Genomic DNA, 26,665 nt, shown 5'->3' on the forward strand with positions numbered 1-26,665 from the left:
AAGAATTTAAAAAACCTTGCAATTAAAAATTACATTGTGATAAAAACAAATACCTGATTGTTGTTCTTTTCTTGGTTTATGAACTGGAGGTGCATTAGGGACAATGAAGGCTTCCATTGGCCAATCATAATCCTAGAAAATAAAAAAAATAAAAAATGAAGGATTCATTTGCTAATCATAATAAAAGAAAATAAAATTAAAAAAAAAAAGAAAGGTTTCATCTACCAATCATAATCCTAGAAATATTCAACCTTATTTATCTTACACTAGATCTTATCTTTGAAATATTTCATTAAAAAGCTGTTTGAGTGCAAGATGGTATGGCTTTCCCAGAATTCAACCATCTGAAAATAATTGTAATAATCATGTTAGTTTACCTGTTATACAAAACAAAGTGTTTAATCTTGAAACGTGTGTCTGGCGTTCCAATTTATAAGCCTGGTATCAAGCACATGGGATTGTGTTCCTATTGTACTGAACTTAGTTTTAATATTGTTTACAAGACAAAGAATTGGCTTGTGTTCCTATTATACTGGACTGAATGTTCAATATTGTTTACAAGACAAAGCATGGGCTTGTGTTCCTATTATACTGGACTGAATGTTCAATATTGTTTACAAGACAAAGCATGGGCTTGTGTTCCTATTATACTGGACTGAATGTTCAATATTGTTTACAAGGCAAATATTATAATGCACTGAATGTTCAATATTGTTTACAAGGCAAAGAATGGGCTTGTGTTCCTATTATACTGGACTGAATGTTCAATATTGTTTACAAGACAAAGCATGGGCTTGTGTTCCTATTATACTGGACTGAATGTTCAATATTGTTTACAAGACAAAGCATGGGCTTGTGTTCCTATTATACTGGACTGAATGTTCAATATTGTTTACAAGACAAAGAATGGGCTTGTGTTCCTATTATACTGGACTGAATGTTCAATATTGTTTACAAGACAAAGAATGGGCATGTGTTCCTATTATACTGGACTGAATGTTCAATATTGTTTACAAGACAAAGAATGGGCTTGTGTTCCTATTATACTGGACTGAATGTTCAATATTGTTTACAAGGCAAAGAATGGGCGTGTGTTCCTATTATACTGGACTGAATGTTCAATATTGCTTACAAGACAAAGAATGTGCTTGTGTTCCTATCAAACTGGACTAAATGTTCAATATTGTTTACAAGACAAAGAATGGGCGTGTTTTCCTATTATACTGGACTGAATGTTCAATATTGCTTACAAGACATAGAATGGGCTTGTGTTCCTATTATACTGGACTGAATGTTCAATATTGCTTACAAGACATAGAATGGGCTTGTGTTCCTATTATACTGGACTGAATGTTCAATATTGCTTACAAGACAAAGAATGGGCTTGTGTTCCTATTATGCTGGACTGAATGTTCAATATTGTTTACAAGGCAAAGAATTGGCTTGTGTTCCTATTATACTGGACTGAATGTTCAATATTGCTTACAAGACAAAGAATGGGCTTGTGTTCCTATTATACTGAACTGAATGTTCAATATTGCTAACAAGACATAGAATGGGCTTGTGTTCCTATTATACTGAACTGAATGTTCAATTTTGCTTACAAGACATAGAATGGGCTTGTGTTCCTATTATACTGGACTGAATGTTCAATATTGCTTACAAGACAAAGAATGGGCTTGTGTTCCTATTATACTGGACTGAATGTTCAATATTGTTTACAAGACATAGAATGGGCTTGTGTTCCTATTATACTGAACTGAATGTTCAATATTGCTTACAAGATATAGATTGATCAGTAGATTTAATTACTACATTTAATACCTCATTGAGTGTTCCATCTCTTCTACAAGGCCATGAGTAGGCCAATTTATTGAATTCTGGATTGGTGGCATCAGAATATTTCCATTGTCCAAGATTCTCAAATCTTTCTTGTTTCAAGGCAAATCTACAAGTATTTAAATATTAATATACCAAGAATTTGACATTGAACTTATTTCTAAGAATAGCAGAAATTTTTTTTTACACCGTTTTGTTTGTTCAGAACTCAAAGTGTACTCCAAAAGATTGCCATAGATGATGTTATAGAAGTTTTGTCTACTTTCTGCACTCTCACCCAGGACAGATGGAAAATAAGAGAATCCTCTGTTGTAGTGTACTTATACAGGTCAATTCGACATTACAGAATCTAATGCATTCTGGGTAATATTTTTAAAAGTGTACACCAAACCGTAGTGATTTGTTTAAAACGTTCTAAACAATGGAAATTTAACCAGTGACGTAACGTTATTTTCATTTTGGTGTAAGAACAATGAGATTACCCAGAGTCCTTTAGATTCTGGAAAGGCCAATTTAAATAAAACATACAATGAATACAACTGGATAGTCCATAGGATTATTTTGATGGGTTCTTTTTGTAGTCCTTAAAATTGAGAATGGAAATGGGGAATGTGTCAAAGAGACAACTACCCGACCATAGAGCAGACAACAGCCGAAGGCCACCAATGGGTCTTCAATGCAGCGAGAAACTACCGCACCCGAAGGCGTCCTTCAGCTGGCCCCTAAACAAATATGTATACTAGTTCAGTGATAATGGATGTCATACTAAACTCCAAATTATACACAGGAAACTAAAATTAAAAATGATACAAGACTAACAAAGGCCAGAGGCTTCTGACTTGGAACAGGCGCAAAAATGCGGCGGGGTTAAACATGTTTTTTCCCTAAGTTGATGCAGTAGAGTACTTTTATAATGCTATGTGTGTTCTAGATTAATGTAAAAAAAAAAAGGTACATAAGAAAAACATGGAATGTAGGGTATGAACCAACAAAAGCAACTTAACAGCATAATAAGACCCAGTCTTGTTACAGAAAACCAAACTTCACTTCAAAACTATAATAAACATTCAAACAAATAGGGAAAATACTTCCTCATCATTCTTACCAAAAATTGAAATTTATTTATGTGATTTTCATGAGCAGAAATAAAACAAATACTGGTATAAAAAACTTATATCTTCTCATACATGAAAACATAAGGTGAGTTTGTAACTCATGAAAATAAATCTCTGTGAACTTGGATAGAAAGAGATAAAAGCCAAACTATATTTGGTTTTCTGTAATCTACAATTTTTACTATAAGTATTTATCTACAACTCACTATTTCTAAATCTAATGAATTCTAAGTAATATTTTCAAAATATGCCATATGCTACCAACATCAAGATTTCAACCAATCACTAAAGGGCTGTTCCATTAAAAAACAAGAGGCTCTCAAGAGCCTGATTCGCTCACCTGTATTTCAGAGGAGAAGATTTTTAAATGTTAGCAAACTTGATGAACAAATTGTGTAAAATTGTCTTTAAAGGACAATAACTCCTTAAGGGGTCAATTGACAATTATGGTCATATTAACTTTTTTGTAGATCTTACTTTGCTGAACATTATTGCTGCTTACAGTTTATATATATCTATAATAATATTCAAAATAATAACAAAAAACTGCAAAATTTTGTTAAAACTACCAATTCGGTGGCAGCAACCCAACAATGGGTTGTATGATTCGTCTGAAAATTTCAGGACTGATAGATCTTGACCAATTAAACAATTTTAACCCCATGTCAGATTTGCTCTAAAAGATTTAGTTTTTATGATATAAGCCAAAAACTGCATTTGACCCTTATGTCCTATTTTTAGCCGTGGCGGCCATGTTTGTCAATGGATACAAACTTCCGATACAATTTATAAACAAGATACCCTAAGGAACATTTAGTTAAAGTTTGAAGGTAATTGGCCCAGTAGTTTCAGAGGAGAAGATTTTTGAAATAGTTTACGACGACAGACGACGACAACAGACGCCAAGTGATGGCATAAGCTCACATGGGGCCCTTCGGGCCCCGGTGAGCTAAAAACATGGGACTCTGGGAAATCTCAACTAAAGGTGGGTGTCAAGTACAGTGGAAATCTAAGTCAAATTCTAAAGGTGGATACCCAGTTTTGAAAGCGCCTTCCCTGGTTACAATGTTTATAGGTAGCAGTCAAAATTCTAGTGTTACTTTAAGTTTACAAACAATAACATCACCTACAGTCCTTTAGAATCTCCTACCTCTGATAAAGTTTTTCCTTTTTCTGCAATGGATCAGCCAGAACAAGATAGATCCTTTGTCCAGGTTTAACTCCATCAGGGGCCATATATCCTTCCTCATCACCAAACTTGTGTTGTAAATAAGTCAGCAATAGATTCTCATAGGCCTACAATATACAAATAATATCACTCTTGCAGAGAACCACTTCACCTCAGTATTTTAGTAATTAAATAACTAGAGGCTCTTAAGAGCCTGTGTCACTCACCTTGGTCTTTGTGCATCTTAAACAATGGACCCTCTCAAACATTGTGGACTAGAATAGAATTCATAACAAAAATCTCTTTTTTGTTGATCTTGTATTGCTGATCATCTCAGGGGTTCAAATTTACTTTAAGCAATGGAAGGTCCAGGACCTTTGACCAAAGATACTTAAAGGGCCTCCATTATTCTAAGAGGGTCCAATTTTTATTGAAAATTCAATTTATAAAAATTCGTAAGGGTTCCGTGGAACCCAGTGTCCCGCCTACTTTTGCTGTTGTCTATGTTTTCAGTGTGATAGGGGAATGCACATAATAGATTTACAGTTAATGAAATAAAACGTTTGAAATGTATGAAAAAAGTTATGCTTGTAAATAATGAATACAGTATGCAATCAAATCTATAGATTTATAAAAGAGTTGAAACATAAATTTATTGAATAGGGAAAAAATTATTAAAAATTTTCCTCTAGATACTATCTTTTGATTGTAAGAAGCTTCTGTCCAAGTTTGGTAAAAATCCAAGATGGTTTATGAATATAATAAATGTTTTAAAAACTTTAACTGCAGACTGTATGTAATGTTAATTGGAAGAAAAACTAAGTCCATTTATAAGTAATATACAGAAAAACAGGAAATAAATTTGTACAAAATTTCCCTCTAGATACTAGCTTTTGATCATAAACAAGCTTCTGGCAAAGTTTGGTACAAATTCAGGGTAGTTTAAGAAAGTTATTAAAATTTTTAAAACTTTAACCACAGAGTGAATGTAATGTTAACTGGCAGAAAAACTAAGTCCATTTATAAGTAAAATCAGAAAAACAGGATTTTTTTTTATAAAATTTACTTCTGGATACTATCTTATGATCATAAACAAGCTTCTGTCCAAGTTTGGTAGAAATCCAGGATAGTTTAAGAAAGTTATTAAAATTTCAAAAACTTTAACCACAGAGTGAATATTTGTAGACGCCGCCGACGACGGAATGTAGGATCGCTATGTCTCGCTTTTGCGACAAACGTCGCAGGCTCAACAAAAACAGAAAATACTTACCATAACAAAACACCCATCATATCTTACTACATTAACCTCATTTTTTTCTGAATTTCTTAAATAAATTCAGTCAGAAAAAGTCTTCCCCTTTTTCCAACACTATGTACCTTTATAATTGGTTTGGTTTCAATTGCTGCTTAAGACCACCTGCCTTACTTTGTGTCAGATAATAGCTCAACTTCGTTTTCAAACTTGAGGTCAGTTTCTTTTACCACTTTTTTGGCAAGATACATATATAGATGCTGGGTGATTATTTTTCAACATGATTTTTTATGGAGTCAAGTTTTTATTGTGGGAAAAATTTATGTTCTTGTTTTTCCCCGTCATATTTTTGGTCTTTAGTCAGATCCTGTCTTTCGGGCTGCGTTAAGCCGTATAATCAATCACACCCTCGTATCACCTATTTCACAAATCACCCCCTTTTTATCCCCTGTTTCATCAGGTTTTCTTTTGGAAGGGGTCACTCCAAAACCAAACAGACTCGATCATACCGTTTACTCGTTCTGATTTAAATATAATATTCTCGAGTTTCCTGCGATCTTGTACAACGACCAGTCACATGACTACACATCAATTCAATTGTAAAGAATGTAAGCAAGTACATATGTTTTCTTTCAGTAAAGTTGCATATTTCAAGATTATTTTCATTCTTGATTTCATATATTTTTGTTCAAAATGCTTTTGTAACTTTTTAACCTGCAAAAATACGAAAGTCCGTCAGGTGTATTTAACTACCGGTGGGAAGGTCTGAACCCAGAAAAGGAAGGTCACGGACCTCAGACCACCACTTATTTGAACCCCTGCATCTTTTCTTTCTAAAATCTCCCTCTATCTTCTTTAGTTTCTGCCCAAAACATACAAAAGGGTAAACAAAAATTGTCATTTAAGGGCAATCACTTCTATCATGAGTCTACTAACGATTTGACTTATTTGTAGATCTTATCTTGCTGATTAGTTTTGCTTAAGGTAGATGGGGTGTCTAAATTATAATCCATAGAATTTTTTAATAATTTGCCAAAATGTAGTTTATATCATGCTTTTTTAAAAAAAATAATAAAAAGAATGGGTCACGGGCCTATTTTCACGCTACAGGTTGTGCAAAATTGACAGATTTTGTATAGATTATGCATGGAAAACCCAATTTTCTGCCATAAAATGAAAACTACACCATAGAATTTTGAGATAAAATATGAGAAGATAGCTCTAATAGTATGCTTTCAGATAAGAAAAAGAAAAAATGGGGTCACTGGACCCGTTTTCTTGCTACATAATAAAATAGGTAAATTCCTAACACATTCTATTGTAAAAGCAACTTTATGTGAATTATCTGCCCTTACATTTGAGTTGCCTCCCCTTATGTGGCAAAGTTGGAAAATATAGAATCAAACAAAAGTGTTCTGTTTTTTTGTAAAATACAACCATAAATATGATAAAATACGTCATTTTCTATATTGAAATGAAAATTCTTACACATGAATTACCGACTACTCTCAAAATTTGCACCTTTTATAATAGATCTAGACCGATTGTTTTCTGGTATTTCAAAATCCAAGATGGAGGAAGACACCCTATCTACCTTAAAGTGTCTATCTACCTTTAAAATTTATAGTTTTCAGGATAAAAGGCAAAAATGCAAAATATTGGTAAAAATTGTCAGTTGACTAACAATTTCTTCAAGATAACAGGCAAAAACACTAAAAAAAATTTGTAAAATTCAAAGCAAGTGGAGATATTACTATGATCATTTACCATACAAGTTAAGGTTCCATTTGGATTAAACCTCCACTGTTGGTAAGTGTTGGCAGACATCTTCTTTTGTACCGTGACCACAAATCCATTCAGTGGAGAGTTCTTTCCTGACCATGGTACATCTACTCTTGTGTCTGACACTGTTAGGCAAAGTTGTGGACAGCATTTAGCATATATGGTTCCTTTCTGTTAAAAAATACATTGATTATGATTAAAAAACATATTTCAAATCTTAACAAGTGTGGACACAGGGAAATGTCTTATGGTACCAAATATATTCAGTGGAGAGTTCTTCCTTGACCATGGTACATCTACTGTTATGTCGATGCAGCTATGCAAAGTTGTGGACAGCAATTAACATTTATGCGACCTTTCTGTAAAAATATATTAAATTTAAAAAAGAGCGGACACAGGAAATGCCTTAAGGCACCAAATATGTCAATTTCAAAAGTGTCTGTAAATTAAAAAATATTCCTCGAACAATTCCATGACACCATGTGCACAACTTTAATACTTTTTGCGAAATTCTAAGAATCTGGGTGGAAAAGTGTAGGAGGAGTTATTACAGTTTTATGTAAAATTGCTGAAAAATTAATATCTTCCCAAATAAAAAAAAATCCTCAAATAAATTCATAATACAGGTAAACAACTTCAATGTTTGTGTAATCTTTTTGTGAAGTTTCAATGATAAGGTTGAAAACTGTAGAAGTTGGCCTTTATTCTGCATTTGTTTTTCCCATTAAATTCTATTCTTTAAACTCAATCCAGACCCTCGACCTGTAGTATTGATCCATATATTCAGTCTTTATTCTGCATTTGTTTTGCCCATTAAATTCTATTCTTTAAACTCAATCCAGACCCTCGACCTGTAGTATTGATCCATATATTCAGTTTTTATTCTGCATTTGTTTTGCCCATTATTCTCTATTCTTTAAACTCAATCCAGACCCTCTTGTATTGATAAAGTTACCTTTGATATAATCCATGACTGAGTTTCCATAGGCCAGAAATCTTTTTGTCCCTTTTTCAGTTTATGATTAACAACAAGCTCTGGGTACAATGCAAAGTCTTCCTTTTTCTAAAAATAATTGGCAAAAAACCTCAATACATTTTTTAAAACAACTTATATATTTTTGTGCATCATACCAATCTTTTGAGTTAAGCCAAATGCAACTGATTTAAATAAATGGTTCTTACCTTGTGTTGTTACACCACTGTCCCAGGTTAGGGGGAGGGTTGAGCACTCACAAACATGTTTAACATCGCCACATTCTTTATATGCCTGTCCCAAGTCAGGAGCCTGTAGTTCAGTGGTTGTTGTTGTTTCAAGTCTGTCATATTTGTTTTTCGTAAATTGTTGTTTTATAAATTAGGCCCTCAGTTCTCTCAATTGAATTGTTTCATATTTTTCATGTCTGGGCCTTTCATAGCCGACTATCCAGTATGGATTTTTCTCATTGTTGAAGGCCGTACGGTTGCCTATAATTGCTTAGATCCACGTGCACTTTATTTGAACTTTGGTGGATAGTTGTCTCATTAGCAATCATACCACATCTCCTTATTTCTATATTTGTAATGATATTGTTTATGAATTAATAGTTCTTTCCAGAATCTGGACGTCATTTGTTGGAGCTTGGCTAAAAAACAAGATGGCTGACTCATCTAACTGGATATGTGCCTGTCCCAAGTCAGGAGCCTGTAGTTCAGTGGCTGTCATTGGTTCATGTCTGCCATATTTGTTTCTCGAAAATTGTTTTGTTATAAATTTGGTTATTTGTTTTCTCATTTGAATTGTTTCACATTTTTTCATATCTGGGCCTTTTATAGCCCACTATATGGTATGGGTTTTTCTCATTGTTGAAGGTCATTACATAGTTAAAAAATAAAAACAAAATTTAATAAATTTCAATCCACTTTTGATGAACTTCACAGATCTGTATAGCCCTAGCTTTTATACAAAAAAATTAGGAAGGAAGGAAAAATCTAAGTATATCAAATTCAATTTGTAAAGTTATCAAATTTCTGCTCTAGCTTTCTAACATGCTATCAAACTTGATAGGAGGGCATCATAATTTAATATAACTACTTGGAAATTAAATAACTTTGGATAGTTATTTACATGGACTACTCTAAGAATGAGAACTGGAAAAATGGTTGGACTAGAAATGGACTAATTATGAAATGGACTGGAAATGGCCTGTAATTTAGTAGTGTCGTTTGTTGCTATATATCATATTTGTTTTTCATTCATTGTTTTGTACATAAATCAGGCTGTTAGTTTGAATTGTTTTACATTTGTCATGTTGGGGCCTTTTATAGCTGACTATGCGGTATGGGTTTTGCTCATTGTTGAAGGCTGTACAGTGACCTATAGTTGTTAACTTCTATGTCATGTGGTCTCTGGATGAGAGTTGTCTCATTGGCGATTATACAACGTCTTCTTATTTTTATAATTATGGATTGGAACTGGAAATGAACTAATTATAGATGAAAACTGGAAATGGACTAATTATGGATTAAAACTGGAAATGGACTAATTATGAATTAGACTGGAAATGGAAAAATTATGTATTGAACAGTAATTGGACCAACCTTAGACTGTAGGTAATGAGATCTTGAATCCACTTCTGATGAACTTGCCAAATCAACAGCTCTAGCTTTCTCATATTCATTAGACTTGGCAGGATATGTTGGAGGGAAGCCTATGTGAACATCCCATTCATTTTGTAAACTGAAAAAGAATAATTGTCATAAGAGAGAAACTATGTGAACATTCCATTAAATTGTAAATAATTGTCATTAGAGAGAAACTATGTGAATATCCCATTCAATTTGTAAACTGAAAAATAATAATTGTCATAAGAGAGAAACTATGTGAACATCCCATTCAATTTTTAAACTGAAAAATAATAATTGTCATTAGAGAGAAACTATGTGAATATCCCATTCATTTTGTAAACTAAAAAATAATAATTGTCAAAAGAGAGAAACTATGTGAACATTCAATTCAATTAGTATACTGAAAGGAATACTGTTAAGGATGTAGTCAGGTCAGGTTTATGAATTTTTGTCAAATGATCCGACTCCTTGGTTTTTTTTGTACAGGATAAAATATTTTGCTCCATATCACCCACTTTTCATTTCATAGAAGACTTCAATAGCTCATAAAAAGGTCATTTCCAAAATTTAAGCCGAAAAGGAAATGCATAATTGTAAATTTAAAAATAAATAAGATCTGTCATAAAAACTTTGTCTCAAATCAAATTGATTAAAATGAGGTATAATTGACCACCTTGATGATTTTTTTCCAATGCTCATAAAAGATCATTTAATAGAACTGGCCAATCAAAAAGTGATTTGCTTGCTGAGGCATACCTTAAGGTGACAAATTTGACCATACACTTATCTCCTTATCCACTTTTTATCAAGGAGTTAACAAAAGGGTTCATACTTATATACTTATATACTTTAATAAACTTACTTACTTACTTACTTTATCAAGAAGTTAATTAATGGGTTCATACTTCTATATACTGTTTTATATATTTAATAAATTGAATAATGTATATATTATTTCTTATGTAAATGAAAGGACCCTTTATATCCCACTTGACACAGGATAATTTTTAAAATCCCATTGCTGAAAAGTGGTCCCTATTTCAGATTTCAATGGAACTCATGGAAATCTTGATAAAAATTTGAAAAGGAACTTAATTAAAATTACCATAAACAAAATCCTTTGACCTGCATATGCCTGTAATAATTGCCACTCGACTTTTATCCACCATTTAGCAATAAATATATAAATAAGTAGATGTGGTATGACTGCCAATGAGACAACTCTCCACAAGAAATCAAAATGACATAGCAGTTAACAACTGCAGGTCACCCTACGGCCTTCAACAATGAGCAAAACCTATACCACATAGTAAAAGGCCCCGAAATGACAAATGTAAAACAATTCAAGTGAGGAAACTAACAACCTGATTTATGTACAAAACAATAAACGAAAAACAAATATGATATACAGCAACATACGACAACAAGTGGAATACATGCTTCTGACAGACACATACAGAGTGTGGCGGGGTAAAACATGTTTGCTGGTGCAAACTCTCCTACTCCTAACCTGGGACAGTAGTAAGCTTATTACTATAAAACTATCCAGCATGTACATGAGTATACCAACTCTCCCCCTCCTAACCTGGGACAGTAATAAGCTTATTACTATAAAACTATCCAGCATGTACATGAGTATACCAACTCTCCCCCTCCTAATCTGGGACAGTAATAGGCTTATTACTATAAAACTATCCAGCATGTACATGAGTATACCAACTCTCCCAACCTTCAATACTATTTGGTTACTGTAAACCAACTTATTTTCACGGATACTTTATTTCGCGTTGTACCCTTTCTAGTCCACTTTGCGGCGATTTAATTTCGCTTTTTTACTAATTTACTTGTAGTTGGAAAGATCCAAGTTTTATATATTAGCGACGATTTATATTCGCATTATTTTTTTACTCGTGAAAGTTGCAAAAAATAAATCCCTTGCAAAAAATAAGTTGGTTTACAGTAATTTGTTTATCTCCCCCATATTTCTTGAGGCAAATGGCCAGGTAGTATACGACATCTGCATCAAGTTTTACAATATTATTTAAGCTGTTTGGAAGGAGTTATTCTTTCAATGCATTTGGTCAGATAGACAGACAGATGGACAGACTGATAAAGAAAGTCATTCCTATATACTCCCACTCCCCCCTTTTTTTAGTAGATGAAACATTTAGTTAAATCTTACTTATAATCGCTATATTCATGTATTGAATCTGTCATTAATTGTTTTCTGATACACAAAGTTTTGTCTCCCATATCATAACACTCAGCTTCATCAAACTGTATCTGTAGCATCCAAGCTGTAAAAACAAACATTATCATATGTAACAAAGAATATCACGTTTAATATGTTCAAAAATGTATGATAAATTCAACATCTACGAAGATGCAAGTTAGATTTAATATGTACCAAGATGTAAGTTAGATTTAATATGTAACAAGATGTAAGTTAGATTTAATATGTACCAAGATGCAAGTTAAATTTTTAATATGTACCAAGATGCAAGTTTAATTTAATATGTACCAAGATTCAAGTTAAATTTAATATGTACCAAGATTCAAGTTAAATTTTATATGTTTTTGGGGGTTGCTTTTTGTTTAATCTTATAAGTGTCTCTACATGACATAAACTTTAAATTTGCAGCTAAGTTTTTTTTTCCTGGTGAGGTTTATCTTACTTGAAATCTATGCATTTAAAATAAACAAAACTTACTGAAAGGATTTATAAATGGTTCTCCAAAAGACACCCATATTTCCTGATCATATTCCAAGGTAAAAACATCTTTGATATCATTCCCATACTGATCATATATATTTGAGGCTACAGGAAGAATCTTTGGTCTGACAGGGTTAGCTAGCAGTCTGTTGGATGACAAATCATCTAAAAGCTGAAAAATAATTAAAACTGTAAAATAAGTGATCTTCCGATCTGACATTGTCAACATTAATTTAACACTAAGATTTTCAGGAAAATATTAGATCAAAGGCTTTTATTGCCGGGTTCTTAAACAATGAAGGATAATCTAGACTAAACAATTAAATATTTGGAAAATAACTAAGTTCCCAAGTCTGGGAAAATGAGATAAAAATCCTCAAACATTTTTTTAAAAACAGCTACACAACTTAAAGCATATATGAAATCTTCCTGTGAAGTTTCGAGGATCTGGGATGAAAAACTGTATTAAGTACACTATCTACACATTATGTTTTAAAACACAGTGGTTAATAATCTTTAAAATATTCTTCTTGGCATATTTTCAACTTCAACAGCCTTTATATATATAGCACCAGACAATTTATGGTGATATATACACTTTGTACTACAATCCTCCCATCATTATTTAACTTACCCTCTGTAGAATTTTCTGTAAGACATCAGGCCCACCTTCTACACCTTTCATAGCACCAGATAATTAATGGAGATATAGATACCACTTTGTTCTACACTCCCCCTGATTATGTAACTTACCCTCTGTAGAATTTTCTGTAAGACATCAGGCTCACCTTCTACACCTTTCATAACACCAGATAAATTAATGGATATAAATATACCACTTTGTACTACACTCCCCCCTGAATATGTAACTTACCCTCTGTAGAATTTTCTGTAAGACATCAGGCCCACCTTCTACACCTTTCATAGCACCAGATAAATTAATGGATATAAATATACCACTTTGTACTACACTCCCCCCTGATTATGTAACTTACCCTCTGTAGAATTTTCTGTTTGGCATCAAGTCCACCCTTTATACCTTTCATAACACCAGATAACTTAATGGAGATAAATATACAACTTTGTACTACACTCCCTCCTGATTATGTAACTTACCCTCTGTAGAATTTTCTGTTTGGCAACAAGTCCACCCTCTATACCTTTCATAGCACCAGATAATTAATGGAGATATAGATACCACTATGTACTACACTCCCCCTGATTATGTAACTTACCCTCTGTAGAATTTTCTGTTTGGCATAAAGTCCACCCTCTATACCTTTCATAGCACCAGATGATTAATGGAGATATAGATACCACTATGTACTACACTCCCCCTGATTATGTAACTTACCCTCTGTAGAATTTTCTGTTTGGCATCATGTCCACCCTCTATACCTTTCATAGCACCAGATGATTAATGGAGATATAGATACCACTATGTACTACACGCCCCCTTGATTATGTAACTTACCCTCTGTAGAATTTTCTGTTTGGCATCATGTCCACCCTCTATACCTTTCATAGCACCAGACAAATTAAAGTAGAAATCCATACCCCCTTCAACAATTCCATTCTCGTAAACCTACAATACCAATGTAAATGTTTATTCTCAGAAACCATAATGTCATCATACAGATAAATGAGTATACATATAGATTCTACCACTGCATCGAGTGTGATACGATATTTATCCACTCGAGACAGTTAAATTTTCAAATTTAAAACGCGAGGCTCGCCGAGGGTTTTAAATATTTAAAATTTAACTGTCGAGAGTGGATAAATATCGTATTACACGAGATTTGGTGGTGGAATCTGTTTCTCTAATGATTTTCAAACAAAACGCAGGCAAATTTATTCCTTCTTTTCGAATGATCTGCAAAAAGATGTGTTCTTTCTATGTGACGTCATCAGGCATGGTCGCCTTTTTTTCATGCCGTCACAATAGGAAATTCAGAGGAAAGCAAGAAAATTCGACGTCATAATCGGATTTTAACCAATGAAGAACTGAGATCAAACGAACCACACGTTGATTAAATTTTTTTTATACAATGGGTGCAGAAAGGGATAAATTGACGAAGAATTAGAGAAAAATATATAAACAATATTCACCCATTTAAGGATATATAAAATTTATTTGTATGAGTTTTGGAAACAGAGAGAAAAGTGAAGCTTGCTGATAATATTGAGCTTTTTTTCTGTTTCGAATGGAATACAAATATTTTATTTCCTACTATGTATGAATATTTTTTTTTAATCTCGGTGTAACATGTATGCTTAAATGTATTTTTTTTTTACTTACCAACAGTTGGATTTGGTTTTTTAATGAAATTAACATGACTTAAATGTGGACCCCAAATTTTACTGTGATGTAAACAGTAACTTGAATATAACCGTCACTCACAACAGATGAAAGAATGTGTCTGAGGACACAAATGCCTCCACTCAACCGTGCAATTTTCCAAATTAAAAAGGAGGGTAACTGAGACTACAACAGAAAATGACTCACAACCAAAATTTGACCTCTGTCTGTGTGGTGTGGCTTTTAGTATGGCATAAAAATAAGAAGATGTGGAATGATTGCCAATGAGAAAACTCTCCACAAGAAACCAAATGACACAGTAATTAACAACTATAGGTCACATGATTTTCATAAAATTTGAATAAGACAAACTTTAGAACGTAGAAATGAAAAACTCTCAATTTTCCAAGTTAGAAAAGGGCATAACTCTAGAACGGTAAGTACTCAAATTCGAAAAATGTCTGTGAGCTTTAGTTTTTAGCATTGTGTATGAGTTTCATAAAATTTGCATAAGTCAAATTTAAGTTAAGAGTACAGAAATGAAAATTGGACAGACAAAAAGGACTGAGGGACAGAAAGACAGAAGGACAAGGGTAACACTTTATGTCCCTGATGACCATGCCAGATGATGTCACACAGAAAGGATACATTATATTGCCAATTATTGAAGATGAAAGATAAAAGTTTGCCTATATATCACCTGAAAAGATTCTATCACTGCGTCCATTGTGATATGATATTATTTTTCCTCTTGAAAATTTAAATATTCAAATTCAGTTCATACTAGAATCATTGTTGTAAAAGAATTATCTCTCTCTGTAATCATCTGTCAAAAATCTACAAGTTTAAATTTACAACCTTTTATCCCTGTCAAAGACATGGCAAAAATATTGATTGTTGGTGTTTTAACGCCACTTTTAAGCGCCATTTTTGGGCTATTTCGTGGCAGCCAGTTTTTATTGGTGGAGGAAGCCAGAGTGCCCGGAGAAAACCACCAACCTTTGATAGGAAAACTGACAATCCTAGTCAATTAAGACTAGAGTCGAGTGCACCCGCACTGGCAGGGTTCAAACTCACAACCTCAGTGTGTTGACTACAGTGATTACAGAAGTAGAACTACTTAGACCACTTGGCCTCCGAGGCCGCCATGGCAAAACTAGAAAAAACAACAAAATGACAAATAACACTTAAAAAAACACAATACTGAGCAACACAAATAAAAACTGGGAGTAAGCTCAGGTGCTACAGAATAGTAAGCAGATCCTGCTCCACATTTGGCCCCTATTTTGTTGCAAATGTTAGTACAAATTTGGTGAAAGTCTCATTCCGTCATGTCAAATTAAAAAAAAAGTGAACAGTATTGTGGTAATGACAATTGGAACATCCCTGTCTTCATCTGTAAAACAGATATTCCATAATCATGGTCAACCAACAAAATTTTCCAAGGGGCGACTTCAACTTTACCACTTGAAACCTGTGGTTTAATAGCTTCCTTGTAAGCAGAACACTCTATCAAGGAAATCATGATAGTAAACGCACCTGGGAAACATATACTCCATATTCAGGCGCTGCTTGAAAGCTGCTACATAGAAATGGAAAGTTCACAATTGGGAAACCTGAAATAATCTTTTTTGTCATGAATAATAACTAACCTTTAACCTTAGTCCTTTTCTACCAACCAGACGATGATCAAATTTGAACTCCTTGATATGTCCCATGGTAAAGTTTGATCCTTCATTCTAAAACAATGATCAAAATAATTTAAGGTACTAGAGTCAAAATGGTTTTAAAAAACTATTCCTATTCTAAAAATAATTTGTTATAAATTAAATTTTGAACAAATGCAAAAATAGTGTAAACTAACTTTTTCCACTATTATTCTTTTCCTGTTAAGCCGTCTCTAGTCAACTTCCCAGCAATAAATTTTCACAATTTTTCGAACTTTGCAGGTGAATAATATATATTAAAGAAGATCATAATTTGAAATATTTGCAACAAATTATTTTTCTACCGACTTAAAAAGGGCATTAGCTAGGAAATATAAAAAAAAATAAAATACGATTTTGATTGGTTCAATCATTAATAAAAGTGAAATAATGAAATAATAGTTCACTTTTAGCAGCCAATTTGGTTCAATTTTGTCAAAATAAGCAAGTGAATAATTCGACTTCATTGAATCCGTATTCATGTGTCCTTAGATTTAACCCATAAGCTAGAGATTGGTTACGCATGTATTAGTCGTGTTCAGCCACTAAAAGGAATTGAATGTCAACATTGAAAGTGAAACAAAGGTGAACCATTTAGTTGACTGATTTGATCCACCAAAAATCATTCTTATACAGGTAACAACGATAATTATACAGGTAACATCGATGATTATACAGGTAACAACGATGATTATACAGGTAACAACGATGATTACTTATTGTTTAACCTATAACATAAAATCAAACAGACCTAAAAGAGTCAAATTGCACGAGGTCGCTTTCTATTTATATTTATGTTTATGTTTATATTGGGTTATGTGACTGTTGGCAGTCTTCAGAGGTCATCTTGATAGATAATTAGATGGCGTCTAGACTAAAATACACACGAGATGCTGATGTATATTATTGAGTACATGAATTGTTAACTGTTTATTTCAGACTTATTGTAATTTGGATATACGTTTTAGTATGTTATAAATCAAATATGAGAATTTGAGTCAAATCGGTGAACATTAATTTGACAGCTAATGTCCCTTTAATAAATGTCTAATGAAAATTAGTTGGTTTATAGTATTATCGAGTAACAAATATAGAAGATATTTTTCTACAAATTTTACAAAGATGTTAATGTGCATGATGTGTGTAAAGTATCTTTTTTGGTAAAGCTGTTGCTCATATATTTCTTGATCAATAACTATCGGGGATGGGGTCGATTACTTCGAAATGTAATTAATTAAATTACAATTTCTTTGCTTATTTGATGTTATTAATTACATTACAATTACACCTAAATTCAAATGTAATTGATTACATTAGATTACTTTTCTTTAAAGTAATCATGATTACTTTAGATTACTTAAGATTACATTGTATACTGTCGTATGAAATTAAAACTTTTTAAACATTTCATTCTCATATAAAAAAGCTAATCTGAGCAAAAATTGTGTTTATAATATTTTAAAAATAAGCATGTTAATAATAAGAACTTAGGAAAGGAGCGGTGTAATATTTGTATTGTTTGGTGACATAATTAATAATTATATTATTTTATTTGACCGATTATTTCAAATGTAAATGTCTCTGTGCTCTCTCTGTTAACAAGGTTAAGGAAACTTGCAACTTGTGTGATGAAGTAAACACTTTTTGTTTAGGGGCCAGCTGAAGCCCATTGGTGGCCATGGGCTGTTTTCTGCTCTTTGGTCGGGTAGTTGTTTCTTTGACACATTCCCCATTTCCATTCTCAATTTTACTTTACCCGCCATTTATTCCCCCCAACCAACAAACAAGGAAAATAATCCAATCATTAAAAATATGAGTAAACTCGGACCATAGACAACTCAGACCATGGCAAGACAGACTGCACTACTCAAAATCATGTCACAAAAAATAAAATGGAAATACCGACCGAACTACCTTATTTTTTTTATGATGTAATCTTAAACAGACATATATATTTTTTGGGGCCTAATATAGGTATTAAACCCACATACTGAAAAGTAGTTTAATTTAATGCAGGCCAAATTTTGTGATTAATCTAAGGTAAAATGTTCACATTTTTCCTGTCCATAATTCCTTGCTCCCTTAAATATTAAATTGATGTGACTGGGATGTTTTTGCAATTTTATTTTAATCACGAAAATAAAACCCTTGCAAATATTTCTGACTGTAGAGTAAATAAATATAGCAACAAAGTTAACAATAATAATAAATAAATACCTTTTCTCTTTGTTGTAGTTGTTGTATATTTTCTAACTTTGCTTGTAAATCTTGCTTTGTTTCATTTAAATTTTCTATTTCAGCCTCAGCCTGAAAAAGAATAAAGTCAAATAAATTTAGTGTGGACACACAGAAATGTCTCATATGGTTAAAGTTTTTGTAGAACCCGAAATCTTGTCTGTGATTGACACTGTCAGTATAAAAGTGTAATGTTGACCACCAAAAAAATTCTTTTGATGCTATTCCTTCTGTCCAAGTTTTTCTAACATTCCATGAAGGTTAAGTCAAGTTTATTGGTGCAATAAAATAGGACAGCATGCCCAACTTGCATTATCACCTTTCCATGTTCAGTGAACTTTGAAATTTTGCTTAAAACCCAAATTTAGCATAAATATTATTGTTTAGGGGCCAGCTGAAGCCTGCCTTTGGGTGCAGTATTTTCTCGTTGTGTTGAAGACCAATTGGTGGCCTTGGGCTGTTTTCTGCTCTGTTGTTGTCTCTTCGACGCATTTCCCGTTTCCATTCACAATTTTACTTTAAACAGTTCAACTAATAATAAACACATGTTCTAAGTTCCAAGTTGAAGTGATCATAAATTTACTTAAAGGAATTGATTTAAAATAAATCTAATATAAACTGCAATAACTGCCCTTTCATAGATTGAGATATTTTAGTTTCACATAGGAAGCTCTATACTATAATTTGTGATAAAAGAGAAGGGTATTTTTCCTTATTGTTAATTTTCTTTTTCTTGAAGGTGATGATCCTTTAGCTCTATCTTAAAGTGTTCACATATCCCAAGTTGTTCTCTTAGCCAGTGTTTGTAGTGCATTATAGATTTTATGAACGTAAAAAGTGTATCACCGGTAAGTTATTAAATAACAACTTCAGTTGTTTTTTTTTTAGTTTTATTTTGAGATGAATGTAGCAAAGAACAACATTTTTTTTCAATCCTTTTTTAATGCCTCCTTACAATACAAGAACTACTAAACCTTAACAATATTGTCACAGTAACCTCCTTTATTTTTACCTTCTCTATCAACAATAGAATGCCTCCTTACAATACAAGAATTTCTAAATCTTAACAATATTGTCACAGTAACCTCATTTATTTTTACCTTCTCTATCAACGATAGAATGCCTCCTAACAATAAAAGAACTTCTAAATCTTAACAATATTGTCACAGTAACCTCATTTATTTTTACCTTCTCTATCAACAATAGAATGCCTCCTTACAATACAAGAACTTCTAAATCTTAACAATATTGTCACAGTAACCTCATTTATTTTTACCTTCTCTATCAACAATAGAATGCCTCCTTACAATACAAGAATTTCTAAATCTTAACAATATTGTCACAGTAACCTCATTTATTTTTACCTTCTCTATCAACAATAGAATGCCTCCTTACAATAAAAGAACTTCTTAATCTTAACAATATTGTCACAGTAACCTAATTTATTTTTACCTTCTCTATATGTGCTTCTATTTCTTCTTTTTTCATGGACAGAATAACAGTCATTGTGATCTTATCTTTGTTTCCATCCAATGCACATTGTAACTGAAATAGAAAATATAAGTCAAGTATTTGTATAGAGATAATAACGATGATGGCAATTATCACATAAATATCAGGACGAGTACTTTTAAATGTAATGAAGGCTGTACTGTGACCTATAGTTGTTAATTTCTGTGTCATTTGGTCTGTTTTTGAGAGTTGTCTCATTGGCAAATTAGGCTGTCGGTTTTCTTGTTTGAATTGTTTAAGATTTGTCCTTTCGGGCCTGGGGTCATTTATAGCTGACTATGCGGTATGGGCTTCGCTCATTGTTGAAGGCCATACAGTGAACTATAGTTGTTCATTTCTGTCTTTTGTGGAGAGTTGTCTCATTGGCAATCATACAACATCTTCTTTTTTATATTTACTTTGAACTAGGCACGCTGGGCCTGATTTTTAAAATGCTAGTTCACAAGTAAGACATTTCAACCTACCAAGTCACATAATTCTAACAAGTGTTTGCAGTTACTTCTGAATATGGTGGGCTTTGAGAAGAAAAAGCAAATATCTCATTCAAATTTTATGGTTTAACCTAAACCAGGATTGAACCCACAACCTCTAATGTGAGGAAGTTTTGGTATAAAGGAAATTCCTCTTATTTGCATAATATTTCTTAGTTAGTCTGAAGTTAGAATTGCCTCCTCTTTGCTTAAGAATCCTTTTAAAGATATCTTTCTTTGTATATCATATTAAATTTTTTTTAAAAAGTTTCAACTTCCCTTGATATCTTTTAGCATCATTTGTATTAAATACCAGCCATGCTTTGTATTTTATCAAGTATGAAGTAGTAAGACTTACCTCCCCTTAGTATTAATTATTAATATGAAGTTATTTACCTCCCCTTTATATTTTGCCAAGTATGAAGTAGTTAAGACTTACCTCCCCTTTATATTTTGCCAAGTATGAAGTAGTTAGACCTACCTCCCTTTTATATTTTGCCAAGTATGAAGTAGACTTACCTCCCTTTTATATTTTGCCAAGTATGAAGTAGTTAGACTTACCTCCCTTTTATATTTTGCCAAGTATGAAGTAGTTAGACTTACCTCCCTTTTATATTTTACCAAGTATGAAGTAGTTAGACTTACCTCCCTTTTATATTTTACCAAGTATGAAGTAGTAAGAATTACCTCCCCTTTGAATAAAATCAATGAGAAGTAACTTACCTCCCTTTATATTTTATCAAGTATGAAGTAAGACTTACCTCCCCTTTATATTTTTCAGCATCATCCATCCTACTTATGACCACAGATCTCATGGTTCTGATGTAACTGTAAGCTGCTATAGCATTAAATGCTTCTCCAATAGATACCCATAGTGGGCCCCTAATAGGGGTACTACCTGGTTGGAAACAGTCGTCTAAAATTGGAGCTGAAAAAAAGTCAAAAGATTTAGGCACTGGTATAGTGTCCCATACTCCCTGCTTGGAATCAGTCATCTAAAATAAGAGCTGTAAAAGTCAAATTTTTAGGCACTGGTATAGTTTCCCCTACTTCCTGCTTGGAAACAGTCACCTAAAATAGGAGCTGAAAAAAGTCAAAAAGATTTAGGCATTGGTATATGTTCCCATAACCCCTGCTTGGAAACAGTCATCTAAAATAAGAGCTGTAAAAAACAAATTTTTTAGGCACTGGTATAGTTTCCCCTACTTCCTGCTTGGAAACAGTCATCTAAAATCGGAGCTGATAAAGTCAAAAAGATTAAGGCACTGGCACTGGTATAGTTTCCTGTACCCCTGCTAGGAAACAGTCATATAAAATCGGACCTGATAAAAGTCAAAAAGATTTAGGGACTGGTATAGTTTCCAATACTTCCTGCTTGAAAACAGTCATCTGAAATAGGACCTGATAAAAGTCAAAAAGATTTAGGCACTGGTATAGTTTCCTGCACTCCCTGGTAAGAAACATTCATCTAAAATAGGAGCTGAAAAAGGTAAAAAGTGACTTGATAGGTTTAAAAAAATATATAAAATCACATTTTAGATTTTAGATTTTCATAGTTTTTTGATGCAACAATCCATGAAATCGTTATATTTGATATCAAATTATTGTACATCGTTAAAAAAAACATTGCAATAAGAAATACATGCAAAAATTTCTGAATTTACTACATCTATTGAATGAAAACAACATCAGACCTAGGCCTGAAGGAAGTACTCATAGACTAATTTTTCATACAAGCTGACAATTGTATAATAATATACGTAAAGTTTACGTCATAAACCGACTCACCATCATTGAGATCTGATATCACATTCCCTTCCCAGTCATACAGAATTTTGGCATATGATGTCAAATTCAACTTGGCTGTACATGCACACAAAAACTGAAAGACAATAAAGATAAAATCTTTGAACTTGAAAATTTCACAACTCTTATCTAATTTGTCAAATAGTTTTTACTTCTTTTTTATTGGCCTTACACATCGAAGCACAGGAAAATTTCAAAGATTTGCAAGGTGTTTATCAAAGACCAAGAAATACTAATGTTGTGGGTACAGTCACAAAATAAAAATGGGAACGCTTGATTGGTCAGACATCTCCAAAATGGAGACGGATAATAGACGCAAAGTGATGGCTATAAATAGATATGGTGTTTGCTTTTTTAAATTGTTATTTTTGTCCATGACTGTTTTTTGTTGTTGTAAAATATGAGGTTCAGACAGTTAACAACAACTTTAATAAATTGAGTTGATTATCTAAATATTAAAAGCAGAAAATCCCCAATTTTGATAAGATAAGTCTTTTTTATACGATTATTGTCTGTATTTGGATCACGCCTCTATTGTGCTCTTTCCAATATAATATTGAATTGAATTGCATTGAATGATTAGGGCTGTTCCAAAATTTATTGGGTGGGGGGTGGGAGACATTATAATTCATTAAAAATGGGTGGTTGCAAATTCTGTAGAATTATTTAAGAATTATAATTAAAATGAAATTTTTCATTCTCTTTGGTCACTGCGTTCTTTATAAATGTGCCTCCCATGCCCCCCCCCCCCCCCCCCCCCGCCATTTCAATCATTTCCGATTTCTGGAACAGCCATTAGTAGATATACTAAAACTGTTTACTATGTGAAACACCATGTGCCTTTTCTAATCCACTCAAACTGTTGCACTTACTTATTTCCAATTGTTATGATCAGAAGAATGTGTTCTAAGGCAATATCATTTTTATACACTACATTTTCCCTCTCAAATTTACGTAAAATTGCTGTACGTTCATCAAACATATTGTCCAAATCATCCCTGAAATATTCAGTGGCACAAAGTTCTTGTACACTACATTCCCCCCTTTTCCCTACTAGTACTTACATCTTCCATATTGTTTTGATCAGCAACACATTCTATTGGTTCTGTGGCAATACCATTCTTGTACACAACTATCCTTACTCGGTTATTTTCAATAAGTTTTCTGAAAATTAAAGGTATTTTTTATGAATTCAACAATATGTACAGGCTACCCAAAAATATTACTAAGAATTTGAATATTATACTCTCACATTTGCTTTTTTTGAAAATTGTTTTTTTATTATTTTAGGCTGTTAGTTTTCTCAATGAAATTGTTTCATAATTTTCATGTCAGGGCCTTTTGTAGCCAACAAAACAGCATTGGTTTTTATCATTGTTGAAGACCATACAGTTGCCTATAATTGATTACATCCACTTCATTTGAACTTTGGTTGATATTTGTCTCATTGGCAATCATACCACATCTCCTTATTTTTATACAGGCAACAGTTTGAAAAACCAAATCTGAAAGAGTAACCAATAAATTTTTCTGTTTATATCTCATTTCTTTGAGAATGAAGGAGATATTTGTAATGAAGCATTATTTATTTTTTAATTTGTCAGTAGATACTGGATTTATTAATTAAAATTGCATATTATTATGGATTAGGTAAAAAATGTAAATGATTAAAGAATTCAAAAGTAGGGCCCATCTATAGTTTCATCAAGATCAAACATGGTGGAACGTAAACCAAAACATTGTGTATCTTATCTCATGGTTGTAGTTATCTATAAACAACATCCTCGCCTGGTTATTTGTGTTTTGGAGTAAAAACCTGTGTGTAATACACACTTAGATTCATCAACGTGTATTATTAAATCAAAAACTGTGAAGTGTCAAACAGTCCTTTCATTAAGTTAAAGAATCTTACTTCATTCTTTTTGACATCTTGGCTTTTCTAGTTCTGACTCGTCCCTCATCAGGGAGAAGTAATCCAGACAATGTCCATTTTGCTCCTTCACTGATCAAAATATTACCTGAAATAATGAAACATTCATAAAGTTTTCACAACCAATACATACAAGGTGGTTACCTTTAGGATTACAGGATGATGAACTTATATAGCCCAGCATATGTTACTTACGCCATCCTTAACAAATTCCTTGTTTGATATTGCCTACCAATGACTTGTAGGGTTGGGTATAGGTACGTAAGAATTTTGTCGTTGATTTTGGCCAACAACATAAGTTACATGTTTTAGACCAGAAAACAACATTAGTTCATATAAAAAATAAATTTGAAACGATTTGTGTTAAAAAGTTTTAATACTAAGGCTGTTTTTAGGTTGGAAGGTAGGCAGCATCAAACAATTTTAATTTTATTTTTGGTCTTAACTTCCAAATTAAAAATTTTTTTTTTTAAATTGTAAAACAACTGTACTTACGTTTAACACTGGCCAATGGGTCTTTGTAATTTTCTCCACAGGAAACAAAAACTTCTCCATCGATGGGAATATCCTCTGCATCAAATATTTCAACACCTCCTTCTAAAAATACTCTTCTAGCTGCAAATGGTAGGCCCAACCTATCTGTGCAGCATTCCAGAAACTGCAAAAAATCAGGACATGAGTATGAAACTGCAAAAAATCAGGATATGAGTACGAAACTGCAAAAAATCAGGACATGAGTGCGAAATGTAAATACATTTTTTTGCTACCTATTATCCTTTCCCTCAAAAGTCCTTCAGTGCAGGAATTATATATAAATTACTTCTATGTTATAATTGCTTACAAAGTAGACTATTTCATTTATCATAATAATTCAGGCACACAGAATCTTTCAAAAGTATTTTCAAGACTTCCAAACCTTTAAAACTCCTGGACTAAGACCAGGACATATTTTCAACCCTTGATAACAGTAAAAAAAAATTCTAAAAATCCTCTGCAGCTCATATACTATAACTATGTCTCACATCCTGTAACAATAATCGTAGACGAGACAGAAATTGACCTAACCTAAATACACACTTTGTCTGCATAATAGTAAACAAATTTTCCTTTCATTTCATTCTTGATACTCACAATTTTCATGGTTGGAGCTGCAATTTTGGCAAATCTTTCTCTACTTCCATTTTTATATGCGACCACTCTAATGGTTAGTGGCTGTTTTTTGTACTGAGATTTGATTTTACGTCCAGAGAAGGCTGAAAAAAAGATACATTTACTGGTATCATTTAGACAAGAGGCTCTCAAGAGCCTGAATTGCTCACCTGCATTTCAGAGGAGAAGATTTTTAAATGTTAGCAAACTTGATGAACAAATTGTGTAAAATTGTCTTTAAAGGGCAATAACTCCTTAAGAGGTCAATTGACAATTTTGGTCATATTAACTTTTTTGTAGATCTTACTTTGCTGAACATTATTGCTGCTTACAGTTTATATATATCTATAATAATATTCAAAATAATAACAAAAAACTGCAAAATTTTGTTAAAACTACCAATTCGGGGGCAGCAACCCAACAATGGGTTGTTTGATTCGTCTGAAAATTTCAGAGCTGATAGATCTTGACCAACTGAACAAGTTTACTCATGTCAGATTTGCTCTAAAAGATTTAGTTTTTGAGATATAAGCCAAAAACTGCATTTGACCCTTATGTTCTATTTTTAGCCATGGCAGCCATGTTTGTCGATGGATACAAACTTCAGATACGATTTATAAACAAGATACCCTAAGGAACATTTAGTTAAAGTTTGAAGGTAATTGGCCCAGTTGTTTCAGAGGAGAAGATTTTTAAATGTTAGCAAACTTGAACAAATTGTGTAAAATTGTCTTTAAAGGGCAATAACTCCTTAAGAGGTCAATTGACAATTATGGTCATATTAACTTTTTTGTAGATCTTACTTTGCTGAACATTATTGCTGCTTACAGTTTATATATATCTATAATAATATTCAAAATAATAACAAAAAACTGCAAAATTTTGTTAAAACTACCAATTCGGTGGCAGCAACCCAACAATGGGTTGTTTGATTCGTCTGAAAATTTCAGAGCTGATAGATCTTGACCAACTGAACAAGTTTACTCATGTCAGATTTGCTCTAAAAGCTTTAGTTTTTGAGATATAAGCCAAAAACTGCATTTGATCCCTATGTTCTATTTTTAGCCATGGCGGCCATGTTT

General features: G+C 32.7%; 1 protein-coding gene across 2 annotated transcripts in view; it reads right to left on the reverse strand.

The window, feature by feature from the left end:
* LOC127706047 (doublecortin domain-containing protein 1-like) overlaps window positions 1-26,665 on the reverse strand; it is a 79,330-nt gene that overhangs the window by 34,487 nt on the left and 18,178 nt on the right. For both annotated transcript variants that reach the window (XM_052210448.1, XM_052210447.1), the window contains exons 5-22: window positions 25,566-25,687; window positions 24,930-25,092; window positions 24,417-24,522; window positions 23,569-23,668; window positions 22,487-22,580; window positions 21,460-21,626; window positions 20,169-20,261; window positions 18,699-18,788; window positions 16,428-16,514; window positions 13,948-14,058; window positions 12,471-12,645; window positions 11,943-12,057; window positions 9,734-9,872; window positions 8,112-8,219; window positions 7,142-7,327; window positions 4,105-4,250; window positions 1,825-1,948; window positions 54-132 (exon numbers count right to left, since the gene is read on the reverse strand). In XM_052210448.1, coding sequence (XP_052066408.1) covers window positions 54-132; window positions 1,825-1,948; window positions 4,105-4,250; window positions 7,142-7,327; window positions 8,112-8,219; window positions 9,734-9,872; window positions 11,943-12,057; window positions 12,471-12,645; window positions 13,948-14,058; window positions 16,428-16,514; window positions 18,699-18,788; window positions 20,169-20,261; window positions 21,460-21,626; window positions 22,487-22,580; window positions 23,569-23,668; window positions 24,417-24,522; window positions 24,930-25,092; window positions 25,566-25,687 — 2,205 coding nt within the window. The remainder of the gene's footprint in view (window positions 1-53; window positions 133-1,824; window positions 1,949-4,104; window positions 4,251-7,141; window positions 7,328-8,111; window positions 8,220-9,733; window positions 9,873-11,942; window positions 12,058-12,470; window positions 12,646-13,947; window positions 14,059-16,427; window positions 16,515-18,698; window positions 18,789-20,168; window positions 20,262-21,459; window positions 21,627-22,486; window positions 22,581-23,568; window positions 23,669-24,416; window positions 24,523-24,929; window positions 25,093-25,565; window positions 25,688-26,665) is intronic.

Source organism: Mytilus californianus, unplaced genomic scaffold, assembly GCF_021869535.1.
Source record: "Mytilus californianus isolate M0D057914Y unplaced genomic scaffold, xbMytCali1.0.p SCAF_6, whole genome shotgun sequence".
Taxonomy (NCBI): domain Eukaryota; kingdom Metazoa; phylum Mollusca; class Bivalvia; order Mytilida; family Mytilidae; genus Mytilus; species Mytilus californianus.